The 14,988-nt window shown below is 26.5% G+C and overlaps 1 protein-coding gene across 2 annotated transcripts; it reads left to right on the top strand.

Moving 5' to 3' along the window:
* Positions 1–1,388: 1,388 nt before the first annotated feature.
* On the top strand, positions 1,389–9,863 carry LOC101493309 (PLASMODESMATA CALLOSE-BINDING PROTEIN 1-like). Of its 2 annotated transcripts, none has more exons than XM_012712134.3 (4): positions 1,389–1,617; positions 2,299–2,535; positions 3,353–3,386; positions 9,414–9,553. In XM_012712134.3, exons 1-4 carry the CDS (start codon positions 1,566–1,568, stop codon positions 9,418–9,420), a joined length of 330 nt encoding a protein of 109 aa, XP_012567588.1. In that variant the 5' UTR covers positions 1,389–1,565; the 3' UTR covers positions 9,421–9,553. The 2 variants fall into 2 exon arrangements, with proteins under 2 accessions (XP_012567588.1, XP_004516380.1); XM_004516323.4 differs by having other exon boundaries at positions 1,390–1,617; positions 9,406–9,863.
* Positions 9,864–14,988: the final 5,125 nt, after the last annotated feature.

Genomic DNA, 14,988 nt, shown 5'->3' on the forward strand with positions numbered 1-14,988 from the left:
GAAACTCCATACAATGACCTTGTCAATTATAGATCAAAGATTGATTACATGCAACAATATTAAGTTAAAAAATTTATTCTTCAACAAAATTTGTACTACTTATAATCGTGTCGCTTTTCTAACATGCCTCTTATTTTCTCCATTTCACATGGATGCCTTATAGGGATCTTGAAAGTGTCATACCACATGAAGCATATAAGGACTCAATTATATGGACTGCCAAAATTGCTTTGATTTGTTTCTCAATTGCAGAGTGACATCAAACAAATAGAGTCAAACTATAGTTTAGAATTTTGCATAAAATACCAAAGGATCCTAAAAATATGGATACATTTCACTATCAAGATATGCAAGGGAATCACATAGAAAACCGGAAAGACAAGCATGCTGCATGGATTCAAGTTTAGAACGAACACCGAAGTCACTATCGTACGGTACGGCTTACACACAACTTCAATCTTGACCTATCAGTTCCACAACTAGTGTGGGACCCATGATGTGATGTTGCAGAAGAGCCAAACGTTGGTTCCAGTAGACCGACCGAGTAGTCCCCTCATCAAAGATGTAATAGAGCTCGCCAATCGATACCCACTATTACTATTGGATATGAAGTGTCAAAGTCATACCGCAATTCATTTTCTTTCACCCCTACGCAACAACAGTTTGAACAGGAAGTCAATCCAACAATATGATTGTCAACAATCTCTATATTCTAGCGACGATAATTTTGTGAGTAATTTATTTGGGGTAGACCTAGGTACACCCGAGTCGAATATTCATTATATTAATAACTTGTACGCATTTGGTGTTCAGTCGTTTTCTACCCAAGCATGTCCTAGTTCTTCAATGCATGTCGTCCTAAATGAGAATGTGCAGCAAAACGAATCACGTGTCCTTGTTGAGGAAGGAAATCCAACTCCACATCACTCACGTCATATTCATCGAACATCACGGTGTAGGACTAGACACTATATAGGAGATTAATATATCGTCAATTAGTAATTTATGTAGCGAAGCACCAAATTAATGTAATAAAAATCATATTAAATGTCCAATTATATTCTTCATTTTCAATATTTAATATCATTAATTAATTAAATAATTTTTTTAAGATAATCAATTACATAACTAATTATTTAATTATTGAAATAAATTAAATAAACTAAAACAAACAAAAAAAACTAATTAAAACACTCATAAATTAAACAACTAAAAAAAGAAAAATAAAAAAGCCTATTTTTGTGGTGCAAATAATATTTCTCAATTTTATAAATTTTTCTATTCTCTATTTATTTTGTAATCAATCAATCAAAAGAAATGTATTAAAAAATGTTTATTATAAAATGTGTTACTGATACTATACATCAATAGAAATATTTGGTATATTGTCCTTGTTCGGTTCCCAGTTCTAAATTCTAATCATCTTCTGATCACACAGTGTCACGCACCAACCATTCACCACTCTCTTTTTCTTTTTCTTTCTCTTTCTCTTCTTTTGGAACAACGGGTACCACTACCACCTCTTCAAAACAACCCCTTCTAACTTATTTCTGCTTCTAACTAAAATGGCTCTTCTCACTCTTGCACTCCTTCTTTTGGCCTTCAGTGGCTCCTCAAGTATGAATTTTTTTACCCCAACATTTTATCTTCTTTTCACTAAAAACCTTTACAAAAATTATTTTTCTATTTTTGTTTAACCATGGGTTATATTTTCCCTTTTTATATATTTTAGATCTCTGTGTCCTGCCTCCTTGTTTGCACTAATTCATCCTAATGTGTATAAAAAATCTATTTTTTTTATCTTTTTCTTTTTTTTAAGATTAAACTTTGTGTCAAAAAAAATAATTAAACCTTTTTGTGCACTATTTAATCCTAATGTGTATGTCATTTTAAAATTTGTTTTTCATATACTTTTTTTATTAATTTTTTTTGTGTGTGCAATACTTAGTCCTAATGCGTGTATCAATCTATATTTATTTTGCATATATTATTTGTTTTTTCTAGTTTTGGATTAAACGTTTTTTTCGTGCACTAATCAATCCTAGTGTGTGTGTCTTTCTAAAATTTATTTATCATATTTTATTCTTGTTTTGAATTAAAAAAAAATGCTTTGTGAACTAATTAATCCTAATGCATGTCATTCTAAAATTGGTATTGCATAAATTATTTATTTATTTTTCCTTATTTATTTATTTATTTTTATTTTATACACTAATTAATCTTAATGTGAGTCATTTAATTTTTTTTCTTTCATATTTTTTTTAAATTAAACTTTTTAAATTTTGTGGAATGTGAAAGGTGGCTCTTGGTGTGTTTGCAAGGATGGAAGTGAAACAATACTTCAAAAAACATTAGATTATGCTTGTGGAGCTGGTGCTGATTGTAATCCTATAAAACAAAATGGGCCTTGTTTTCAACCCAACACTGTTAAAGCTCACTGTAATTATGCAGTTAACAGTTATTTCCAAAGGAAGGGACAAACTCAAGGGTCATGTGAATTTGCTGGAACAGCCACAGTTACTGCCTCAGATCCTAGTAAATTCTCTATAAACCCACTTTTTCCTTTTTCCTACTTTGTTTTGACTTATGTTAATTTCTTGAAGAATATTAGCTAGCCACAACAAGTGAACAGAAACATTTTGTTTTTGTTTGGTTTGTTTCACTTTTGATGACTTGGGCCAAAGGTGATTCTTTTGATAAAATCACATGAATTAAATTATTTTATTAGTTTATCTTTTGAAGATAAATAATTGATTTATATTTTTATTATAATATTTATTATATATTATAGAAAAAGATGTAACATAATAAGAAATAATAAGGAGCAGATAATAAAAAAAAAGTCATTAATACACTTATTAAATTGAAAAGAATTTTAAAAAAAGGACACAAAAACCTTAAGAAAATCTTGTTTTTAAAGGCAAGAAATAGTAGTTATTTATTTAGTTAAGTTACTTCTATTTAGGGATGCCAAGTTGGATTGTTAGCTATATGAATTATGGATACCAACACGATAGTTGGATATACTTGGAAAAATTAATTAATTAAAGTGTCGATGTCAATAAATTGGTTACTGTTAGCGCATTCGAATCAGAGTTCAGTCTTATAATTGGTTCAAACAGTCAAAATTCTGGGGATATTCGGCTGGTCGAATGACCTAATTATAAAGTGAATTTAAAATAAATAAAAAATAGAACTTTATTTAAAATTAAGCCATTATCGAAAGCTCAGCCAGTAGTTGTAAAATTGATTAAATTTCACCTTGATACAAATCAAAATTTCTGGACAAATCCATGTTTTAGCCCAAAAAATTTATAAATCAAAATTCTTACCCTGCATTTTTTGTGTGCAGGCACTACAGGTTGTTTGTACCCTGCAAGCGCCAGGTATGCATTTTGAACCTCCTTTGAAATTCATCATCTTTGTTCTTTTTAAGCGTGGAATCGGATTCTTCTCCACTTTGGATTTAACCTTTTTTGTTTAGTTTAATTTTAATTTGCTTATTATGCCTAAGGTTTTATATGGATATCTTTTTGTCTAGTCTATAACACTTTTCTAGTTCATGCATATATACTAGTGTAGTGGCGTGTGACTTTACCTCTAATAATCTCATAATGGAGACCGTGATAATTGGATGTATAATTGCTTATAAAAAAATGGATGTGTAACTTAGAATTATTTTTGTCCACAAAAGTTTCACTTTCGTGATGAAATGGGAGAGAAAAGAATGTATTGTGTTTGCTTTTGGCATATTCGCAGCTTGATAAGCGTGCATAATGTTATTAGCGTTAATTAAGAGTCCCACATGGGAGATTAGATAATACTAAGTGATTATCTTACAATTTAATTTAATTTTATAAGATTGTGTTAAGCTCAACTCAAATATTTAAATTTATTTAACATATATTAAATTATTTATTATTACATTATTATAAGTAGTGGATAGTTTTTATTCTAAGTGTTGAATTTTAGTAAAATCAAAATTTTATGTTTTATATACCAATACTTGGACTGTGAATCATCGATAACTTTAATTTCTATAAAATAAAAAATAAATAAAATTAATAAATTAATAGTTGATATTATAATTATTTATGATTGATTATAAAAATAAGTATAATATTAGTTATTAATTTATTAATTGATTATTAATATAATTTATTTTATTTTTTAAAATAATTTATTGATTTTAGAGAAATCTAATGACATCAGCCATATGAGGGTTTTACAGTGAAATAATGACTTTTTTCATATAATTTATTTGTGTTACTAATAGAAATTAGGCTAAATTATATGTCCCTTAATTTAATTTCAGATAACGTTTTAGTCATTTATCTTTTTTTTCTCGACTTGGTCCTTTATTTTAATTTTAAGTGACAATTTGATATTTTATGTTTTAAAATTTCAACAATGTTATCCTTTTTTGTACAAAAATTCAAAAAAAAACCAATCAAAACTCATAAAATTAATTATATTCTTCAATATAATACAAATTTCATCAAATTCGTAACGCAAATCTTTAAATAAACTCATATGTTCATACTTTATTTGATATTGTTAGGAATAAAGGACTAAATCGGGAGAAAAAAAAAATAAAAGACTAAAACTTTACCTGAAATTAAGTTAAGGGACCACAAATGTAATTTAGCCTAGAAATTATAACTTATCATTTTTGTCTGTTTCCATTTTTTCTTAACTTATTTTTTTTTAAATGTATCTAATATTTTATCTTAAATTCATTTTTAATTAAAATTAATTTTGCAATTAAAAATCAATATAAATCTATTAGTATTAATTACAGTGAATTATTTTTTTTTTGTGGACACACATCTATCGCATAGTGGTACCCATATCAATTATACATAACTATTTTTATAAACTCCACCGTACCTTTTCATATCAACATTGCTTTAATTTATAATATGCATTTATTCTTAGCCATGTGGTCGATTGTAGGGACAACCTCCTTTTACTTTTTTTACCACAATGTCATAATTGCATGATGAAGTCACATACTCATCGTGCGCCTATTAATTTTTTTATTTTATTTTTAGATAACTAATATTAATAGTTAATTATTAATTTTTTATTATAAAACAGAATTCAGCTCATAACATTCTCATATCCATTCGCTATATCCTCTTCAAGACCACAAAACCAAATCTATTTATTAATATTCATTATTATATATCTAGAAAACAAAATATTTATCTTAAAATGTAACTTATATATATTTATTAAAATAAAAGAATGTTTACAAATGTCTATATAGTATTCTTTTTATTTTCTATTTTTCTTCTTTCGTACTTTTTTTATTATTTTTTTCATTTTATTTTTGCAAATCACGCTTTTTTTCTTACTTTTTAATATTATATTAGTAGTAATTTTTTTTAATAAGTAAGAATCCATTATTGAGGATTACACCCAACCTAGTTGAGAGTATATATATATAAATATTTTTCTTAGATGTATAAAAGAAAACACTATATTTAAATAGTACTACTTAAATCTTAATAATATTTTATAATAAATTTATAAATATTTTAATATATTAATGTCAACTTAATATAGTACCCAACGACAAGCTATCCATGCAAATACACGCATATTTTGCTAGTGACGTGACTGACATCATTAAAAATATACTATTCTGATATTTTTGTTGCTCAAACATAAAAAATTTCTCCTAAAATTTTGAAAGAAACATCTAAATCGAAGGTGACCAGCAATTGGCAAAGGTGGTCAGCAGTCGGAGATGTTGGTTGAAGTTTAATTGATGGTGGTCAAGGTGGTAGAGAGTGGTAATAGTCATAAATGGGGGTCAAGAGTTGTCGAATGTAGGTGGTTAATCGTGATCGTGGCAAATGGTCAGTAGTAGTGGTAGTGGTTGTGGTCAAAAAAAGTAGTCGATTGTCGATGATTCGTAATTGTTAGAGTGACGTTGACGTCCATTGTTTAGTCACGTGTTATTTTAAAAATAAAATAAAATAAAATTAGAAAACTTTTGTTTTTAGTTTAAGGAGAAAATCTTCAAAATTTACTATAAAATCAACTCAATCTCATTTTACTAAAAACAAAAAACTCACAACCATCACATACAAGTAATGAATTTCAAAAAAAAAGAAATTAAAATTTGACTTGTATAGAATTATTTTCTGAAAACTCACTATTTACTAGGGGTGTACAAGACTTGGTTCGTCCCACGAACCTGCCTTATCCCGTAAGCAATGGACAAGTCTGACATGGTCCTAAAAAAATAAGGACAAGACAATGATAAGGTAGAAAAAGGATCGAGTTTGGGTTACCCGTCCTGTCCCGAATTAATTTAAGAACAACTGATTATTGTTTGCTATTACTTTACGTTATTATTGAGCCACCTTCTCTAAAAACATTAATTACTAACTTAGTCATTTATAGTTTGTAAAACAATATTATAAGTTACTCTTGAATAAATTGACAAGTGGTAACCATATCTAACTTATTATGAATTTATTATGTTTAATTGTTTTTTCTAAAAAATTTAAGAAGTACTATATGACGTCTCTTCTTGGATTTAATCTGAGGTCTTCTTTATCAAATCCAATTTAACCCGTCTTTTATACACCCCTACTATTTACTGTGTATTTTAAAAAATTTGAAGAAATGAAAATAGTTCAAAGTGAAAACAATAACATGGGAAATTTGAAAAAAATTGCAAGGTAGAATTGAGTTGGTTGGGCTATCCCGACCAATTTTATTACTTTTGCAAAATGAGTGGAATCGTAGGATTGAGTATGAGTAAGTGATGTGAGATGGTTTTGCGTAGATTGTTACTATCGGATGTGGATTCGAAAAATCGGTCGATCCATAGGTAACCAAATTTATCGATCAAGAGGTAGAGAAATGAAAACTTTAAGTATAAAATATATCACTTAATACATTGTCTTTATACTATTTTAAGAAAACTTAAATGTCACTATTTTTCTCGTTCGCGTTATGGATCATCTGAAGAAAAAAAAAATATATGACAATATTTTTTTACTTAAAAAAATTAATTTAAATCAGCAGAAAAAAATTCCATGAAAAACAGACTAATCATGGGTCAATAACATGAATAGCAATGTGTAGAGGTATGAAAACAAAACCATTCTAATATATTTTGAGGAGATAGAAAAGATCGTTGAATGGAAGCAAGTCACACAATGCCATGGGATCGGTCCAAGACCCATGTTATCGAGGCTAGTACCATTAACTCTCAAAAATATAAAATATAAAAAATAAAAATTAAATATAACTAAGTTTAGTCATTATTCTCGCTAATATCATTTGAAATAGACAAATATAAATATTTTTATAAATATTCAATAATTTTTAAAAGTTTTCCTTTCTTAAACTAAAACATCATTTTCCAACTCTAAATTTTCATTGAGAAATAAAGATCTAAGTTTTGTGGAAATATAATTTTTCTTTCCTAAGTTTACATTTCTACTTATTTCATGTTTTCGTAGATGGTGTTTTTTTAGGATGTAGTATCTAATATAATAGCTGAGTCATTTTGTTTATTATTAATGGATGTAAAATGGATTTTATTAATAATAGAGAAAAGTAGTATAATAACTATATATATAATTAAGATTAATATTATCTATGTAAAACTATTTATACCAAGAATGTATGGTCATATATTAAACTTTAATAGTATTTATTTTCAAAATTTAGTTTAGGCTAACAAGAAATGGTCTCTGACTTACTATTAAAAGCAGATATCTGATATTCTATCCATGTCTCTTAACAATACTTATTTTCAAATTTTATTTTAGGCCTACAATCCATTGTACCAAACCAATGTGCCATGCTACTAACAAAATTTATGTCTTTTCTGTTTCTATGAAATCTTAGTCAAACTGTGTAACAAAATACATAATCTACAATTTTAGTTTATGAAAGTATCGGATTTTGTCATGTTGGTTTTTTACTTAGTAAAAAATTCATATTAGTTTTCTAATTATTAAAATAGTCTCTAAATAATATAATATCATAAAAATCTCTAAAAGATATTATTTACTGTCAAAATAGTTTAATATCATTGTAACATTAAAAATAATCTGAGTGACCTTTTGATGATCGATTAATATGAATTTTTTACTAAGTTACATATCAAAATGACAACGTCATGTACTTTTAATGACTAAAATAGTAGTTTCCACGTAACAAAATCATAATTTATGAAACAATTCATAAATATATTTTTCAGTTTTTCAAAGTGATTGGACTATACAATTGTGCATCGAGGATCTTCTAAAATTAAATTGTGGATGCAAATCATATTTTGTATAATAATTTGATTATAATTGAGTTTAAAGTGAAATAATTAATACGGTATGATTTTTCAATCGAACGAAAAAGGTTTTTTTTAGTTTATAACTTCTGTTCAAATCTAAATTTAGAGGTAAAATTAATAAAATCATTCAATAATTAACTGCAATCTATATTTTTGTTAAAATCATTTCGTAGTAGACAAAGTTATTACTTAAAAAAAGTAGAGTAAATTAATTTTGAAAAATTATGATGAAATTATTTAATTTATATTCCATAAAATATATTTATTGTTTGATAATTGTTATTAGTTAGTTTAAATTCTTGGGCTTTAGTTGCTTTGTATTAATTAGTCTGTTAAATGATAAGCCCATATGTCAATAAATTTTATTTGCTTATATAAATACTTTGTTTTTAATTATTTTATTAAATTAATAAAATCATGAGGTAATTTCAGTAAATAAATAAATAAAAAACTACCCTGTATTTTGAAATATCTAATGTTACGGTTTCTACCTCGTCTAATAATAAACTCCAAACACCAACTAACTCATTTTATAGGGTTTGCGATTTAAAACTAATTCTATTTCTCTCTTCAGAATTTAAACACTGAAATTGAATGTATTTTATACATTGTAGAAATTTTATATCAAAATATCGATGTTGGTATAAACTCCAAACACCAACTAACTCATTTTATAGGGTTTGCGATTTAAAACTAATTCTATTTCTCTCTTCAGAATTTAAACACTGAAATTGAATGTATTTTATACATTGTAGAAATTTTATATCAAAATATTGATGTTGGTATGTGTCAAGTCTTTTCCACGATATTTTCAAATACTATGTATGTGGAATTATGGTGATTTTGAGAAAACTATGCTAACATATTAAATTTTTTAATCTCAAAAGTATAATCTTTATCAAAATGATAGTCGCACACGAAAATTGTGCTAAACTCGATTATAAAAAAAAGTGTGCTAAACACAGTATCAATCAAAGCACGTATTACATGTTGTCTTTGTGATTCTGTATTTTATTTTAGATGCACTTTTTTGCATTTGGGTGTGGTTGGTAATTATTTGACTTTTGATTCATTTTCATAAATAGTACTACAGGCACTAGCACAACCACACCAACCATGGGAAACCCTTCCACTGGTGGAGTATTGGGAGGCATTGGCAATGGTATGGGCCCATCTGGAATTGGAACCAATTCAGATAATAGTCATGGTGGGCTTAAACTTTTATATACTAGTTTATTCTTTCCCTTTTCAATATCTATGTTTTCAAGCATGGTGATGATGATTATGCTTTGGTAAGATTGAGAAGATAATTGGCTATGCTATGCATAAAATGTGACCATGTTGATGTATTTTTATTTTTAATGTGTCACTCTGTAATTTTTTAGGGGATTATTGAACTAGACACAAATTTTTGTTTTTTTATAACTTTTCTACTACCTTTCCTATTTTCTATTTTTAATATGTATATATCCAAGAGTCTAGTAGTTAATGTGATAAGAATCTGGGCCCTTTTGTTTATTGGATACAAAATAGTTCCTCTTTTCCTTTTTGATTGACATTTAAAAAAAAATTAGCATAAGATACACTTTTGGTCTCTTATGTTATTTTTAAATTTTACTTTGTTCTTTTAAGTTTTTATTTCATTTTAGTCACTTAAGTTAAACAAATTAAATATTTTAGTCCCTTAAGTTACAATGTTAGACAAAGTATATGTTTGTAATTTAAGGGATTAAAGTGTTTAATATTTGTAATTTAAGATATTAAAATTGAACGAAAGATAATTTAAGAGATTAAAATATTTAATGTTTATAACTTAAAGGATCAAAATAAAACAAATAAAATTTAAGAGACTAAAGTGAAACTACACAAAATTGAAGTGACAAAAAGTGCAATTTAATCTAATTTTCATTTATACAGTGTTTTTAAATGATATGATTATATGAACTATTTTTTTTATTATACTACTACCTTGTCGGTTATATATGGCTTAAATATAATTTTTGTCTTTTATTTTTTACTTAATATTCGTTTTGGTCATTTATTTTTATTTTATTCATTTTGTTCTTTTATCTTTTTATAAATAGTATATTTTAGTTATTGTCACAATCACAACAAAAGTTATAATAACATCCAATAATTGAAATTCCTTCTAATAATTGTCAATATGTATCTAATATAATATTCTTTCAAAAACACATACATTTAACCCAATAATAGGCTTGCACTTAAAAAAAATATTTTTGCATGCCTATTATTTGAAATAAAGAACATTTATCCGAGTTTACTCTAATTGATCTCAATAGTTCATGACAATAACTACAATGTTATTTGAAAGAGCTACGATGAAAATACTAAAATATACTATTTATAAAAGATAAATTACCAAAATGAATCAAAAAAAAAAAAAACCAAAATAAATATTAAGTGAAAGATAAATGACTAAAATTATATTTAAGTAAGTATATCTATCTATTATCTATTTTATCTTAATCTTAATATTAATATATCTAAATCCTATCTATTCTCCAAATTCTAAATCCATGAAAATCCTAATCAACTTAAAAATGTCATGCCAAAACTATCCATATCTAAAGTATTTGCATATGCTCTAAATCTAATTTAATGTAACTCATTTATCATGTTGACTTTCCCATACATTGAAGGATTCACATTATGATATGCACCTTATTTAATACATCGCCCTATGAACCTTTGAAATGACATATAATTCACTACGAACCTCATTTCTTTAAATAGAGTATAACTCCAAGCATCACAATATACACATGATGACAATGTATCACACACCCGTTCTCTATAAATAAATAGGATTCCACTTTCACAATTTGGTCTAGTTTGCAGATTTCATCTCCATATAACCATAGTGGTTTGTGTTTGAATTGATATATAAAACACCCACTACAACTACTTAATCAAAATGGTGCATAACATTCACGATACAACACTACTAGAAATTAGCGTTTTTCCAGACAAATTCGTTTAATGTGGAAATTTAAGCATGTGGATACCTTTTGAAAATTATTTTGATATGAAATTATCTAAGGATTTTCATACGAAACATACTGTTGGTATAAAATTTCGTGTGGATTTACCTGCAAATTTTCATGCGAAATATATTTGTAGGAATTGTACTGCAGATATTTCTGCATGAAAAGTCGTAAGCAAATGCTTAAAGTTTTCTTAAATGTTGCTGCGGAATTTATTTAGGTTTCCTGCGGATTTATCCACAAAGGTTTTACGTGAGGATAAGGTTCCGCCAGAAAATCCGCAGGTAACATGCTTTCCTGCGGAATTTTGCTTAAATCTGTAGGAAAATCCGCAGGACAAATGCAGATTTCTAGTAGTGGCAACTCTCACATTGCAAAGTTTAAAATTTAAAATGTAAGTCATTCTAAAAAGAAAAGTTTGTCTCAAATTAAAACTTTTTTGTCCCTCTATAATTTGTATTCTTTTGTTTTATCCACTCAACTTTAGAATTTTTTAATTTGAGAATAAATAAATATGAATTTTTAAATATTATATATTTAAGATAAAAATTCTTAAAATATAGACCTATAAATCAATTTTTAAACTCATTTTTTGTGGATGAACTTTTTATAGTATAGTAAACATGTCTAAAAAAAATACAAAAATATATGTTGAGGTTCTAATAGGGATTAAAGATGCTTGCATAACAATTTTATAGCACTAAAAAATGTGATTTTACTTTACATGAACTAAAAATAAAATTTTAAAATTTTGTAAGAACTAAAATCTTATTTAACCTTATATTTTATCACATCCCAAACCACATTGAATCTCTTTTCTTTCATCAATCTCATTTCTCTTTTCTCAAAACCACCACTTTCCATCACTAACAAGTAACACTACTGATGACATCATATCTATATATATTGACTCCTTGAACAAGTGCTCGAAAGAAAAGGAAACAAAAGGAAAGAAAAACCAAAACTTTCTCATTTTTTGTCTTGCCAAAACCACTCATAAGGACTAAATATTCTTACTATACATAGAAAGAAGAAAGCCTCAAACAAAATTTTCAATTTTCAATTTTTGGCAGAATCATTATTTATTTAGATTGATATTAGTGTTGATTGTACTACTAGTATTGTACCGTTGGAAACATCTTTTGATCCTAGAGATGTTTTTCACAAAAAAAACATCTTGTATTAAAGACATTGTTGTTTTTCAGTCATGTAAAATATCATAGTAAAACTTTCGTCTTTTGCCATCAACTAATAAAATCTTATATAAATTAAATAAAACATGTTTTTGTTGCAAATTATTTAATATTTTTCATAATACAACTAAATTGGCTAACAAAGGTAGTAGGAATGAGAGAAATATTAATTATAAATTGAGAAATTTTAAGACAAAAAATAAACACATGTTGTTGAGAAATATTAGTTATAAATTGAGAAATTATGAGACAAGTAGTGAACATATTGGTAATATGAATTATTAGAGTGGTAGTATACACACTATTTTTATTTCTTCAACTAAAAGATGAAAAAATTTACATGAATTCTTGACGTTGCTGTAGAATAGTTGAAATATCTTATTTTATTTTTTGAAAAATATAGAGAAAACAGATTTGAAAATGTTATTAATTCAACTAAAGAAATTTTCAATAATTATTAAATAAAATATTAATAATTTATTTATTAATTTTTAAAAAAATTCTATCTAATAGTTTCGCTTTAGACCTCATATAATATGTTGGGTCGGCCCTAGACTGAATATAAAGGCTAAAGTTAGTGGTCATCTTTTCTAACTTTAATTAGTCTATATGTTGATTATGTGATGGATTTTAAAATATTTATAGATTTTTAAAAAAGATTAAAGAGGGTTTGAGAAAGCATCACTTTTGCTACTTGTTTCCTTTCAAATCAGCTATCTTTATTCTTCTAATAACAGTGAATATTGAATATCTTTTAAAATAATACATAGAAAATTATTGTAATATTTATAAAAAATGAAATGATGCAATTTTTTAAATAAAATTATTATTTTTAAAGTATACAAATTTGCAAATAACTTTTTATTCACAAAACCATCAATAATTTATTTGAGTGAATGCTAACAAGTTCTTTAAACAAATTTGTTAAAAAAACTAAAAAGTAAAATATTATTTTAGAAATCGTGTATTCAACACCTTAAAAAGAGAAGAGTGATATGAAAAAATAAGAGGAAGAGTGATATTTATTGCGATTGGGCCTTTGTGGCGGCCAAAGCAACCAGAAGCCCCAACGTTACAATTTGTTTGTGGCGGCCTATGCAGTCAGAAACGACTGCCTTTGTGGCGGCCCAGACAGTCACAAAAGGCTTCCTTTGTGGCGACCTTTACCCTCAGAAAATTGCAACTGACTGCTTTTGTGGCAGCCTAGGCCCTCACAAAACTCCAACGTTGTTAATTTGTGAGTGTATAGGCCCTACAAATTTTTGCTGACATTTTCAATCAATCAAATCCATTATGAGGGTATTGGCTGCCACAAATTCAAATTACTTTTTCCTCTCATAATTTTGTGGCCATTTTTTACCGCCACAAAGGTTACAATCAGCCAAAAAAAAATATTTTTGATTTATGAGGGTTTTTTCGGTCACAAATAACAACCAATTTAAAATTTAGTATTTGTGAGAGCTTTTTCGGTCACTAATTTGTGAATGTTTTTTTCAGTCACAAAATATTTGCAAAGGTGGCCACAAAATGAGTGTTTCTTGTAGTGTTAGCTATAACTTTAAATTAGTCATCAAATAATCAAAATAATCATTGAAAGAAATAATTTACTGCTATAAAAGTTATTTTAAAAATACAACTTATTTTTAAAATAGTTCGTGACTATTATTACGTCAGTGACTAAATTTATTGAGATTTTGATAATTCGAGGATTAATTTGAATTTTTCTCAGAGTCAGAGAGTAAAGAGACATCATCATACGCCTTCAAGAGCTAAAATGACAGTTTTAAAAAAATTAATAATAGTCATAAATGGTATAATATGTGTTGTGTATTATATTTCTTTAATTTAATAATAATGTAGTGAGACCCATTTAGTAACTTTTTTAGAGGTGTTGGATTGAAGCGTTTGAGTGCTTATTAGGCACTAATTTTTTTAAAAATATAAATAAGTGATGTGTACACCTGATATCTATTTAAGCACTTTTTTAATACTTTTTTAGTAGACTACCATTATGCATGCTCTTAGAACCCTTTTGAGCAAGACTCTTCCATTAATTAAAGAAGTTATTGTATTCAAGCACATTAATTTTTCAATGTACTATAGCTTTATCATTAATACTATTATTTTTTTTCTAAATAATGATATTCATGCATTAAATCAAAATAATTTATTGGTCCTTTATTTTAATTTTAAGTGACAATATATGACGAAATTATAAAAATTACAAAAGAAAAAGCTAAATATGTGTGCAAACAACTTATTTCGCTAAAATGAACAAAAAAAAGTAATTTAGACGAGTGATTTAGAAAGAAAAAAAAAATCCTAAATGATCCCTATATAATAAATGGAGAAGATACATATGTTTTGTCTTGTGCAGCAACTGCGACTACATTAATACTATTATATTATCTTTAAAACAATATAAAATTAAATTAAATACATTGATGTTTTTAATAATGGCGTGTCT

This window comes from Cicer arietinum, chromosome 5 (genome assembly GCF_000331145.2).
Source record: "Cicer arietinum cultivar CDC Frontier isolate Library 1 chromosome 5, Cicar.CDCFrontier_v2.0, whole genome shotgun sequence".
Lineage (NCBI taxonomy): Eukaryota > Viridiplantae > Streptophyta > Magnoliopsida > Fabales > Fabaceae > Cicer > Cicer arietinum.

Bases quoted from the DNA above. Each gene is read 5' to 3' on its own strand.
- LOC101493309 (XM_004516323.4), top strand. From the start codon at position 1,566: ATGGCTCTTCTCACTCTTGCACTCCTTCTTTTGGCCTTCAGTGGCTCC. The intron at 2,536-3,352 runs GTAAATTCTCTA...TTTTGTGTGCAG, and splicing joins AGTTACTGCCTCAGATCCTA to GCACTACAGGTTGTTTGTAC. The intron at 3,387-9,405 runs GTATGCATTTTG...TTTCATAAATAG, and splicing joins TTGTACCCTGCAAGCGCCAG to TACTACAGGCACTAGCACAA.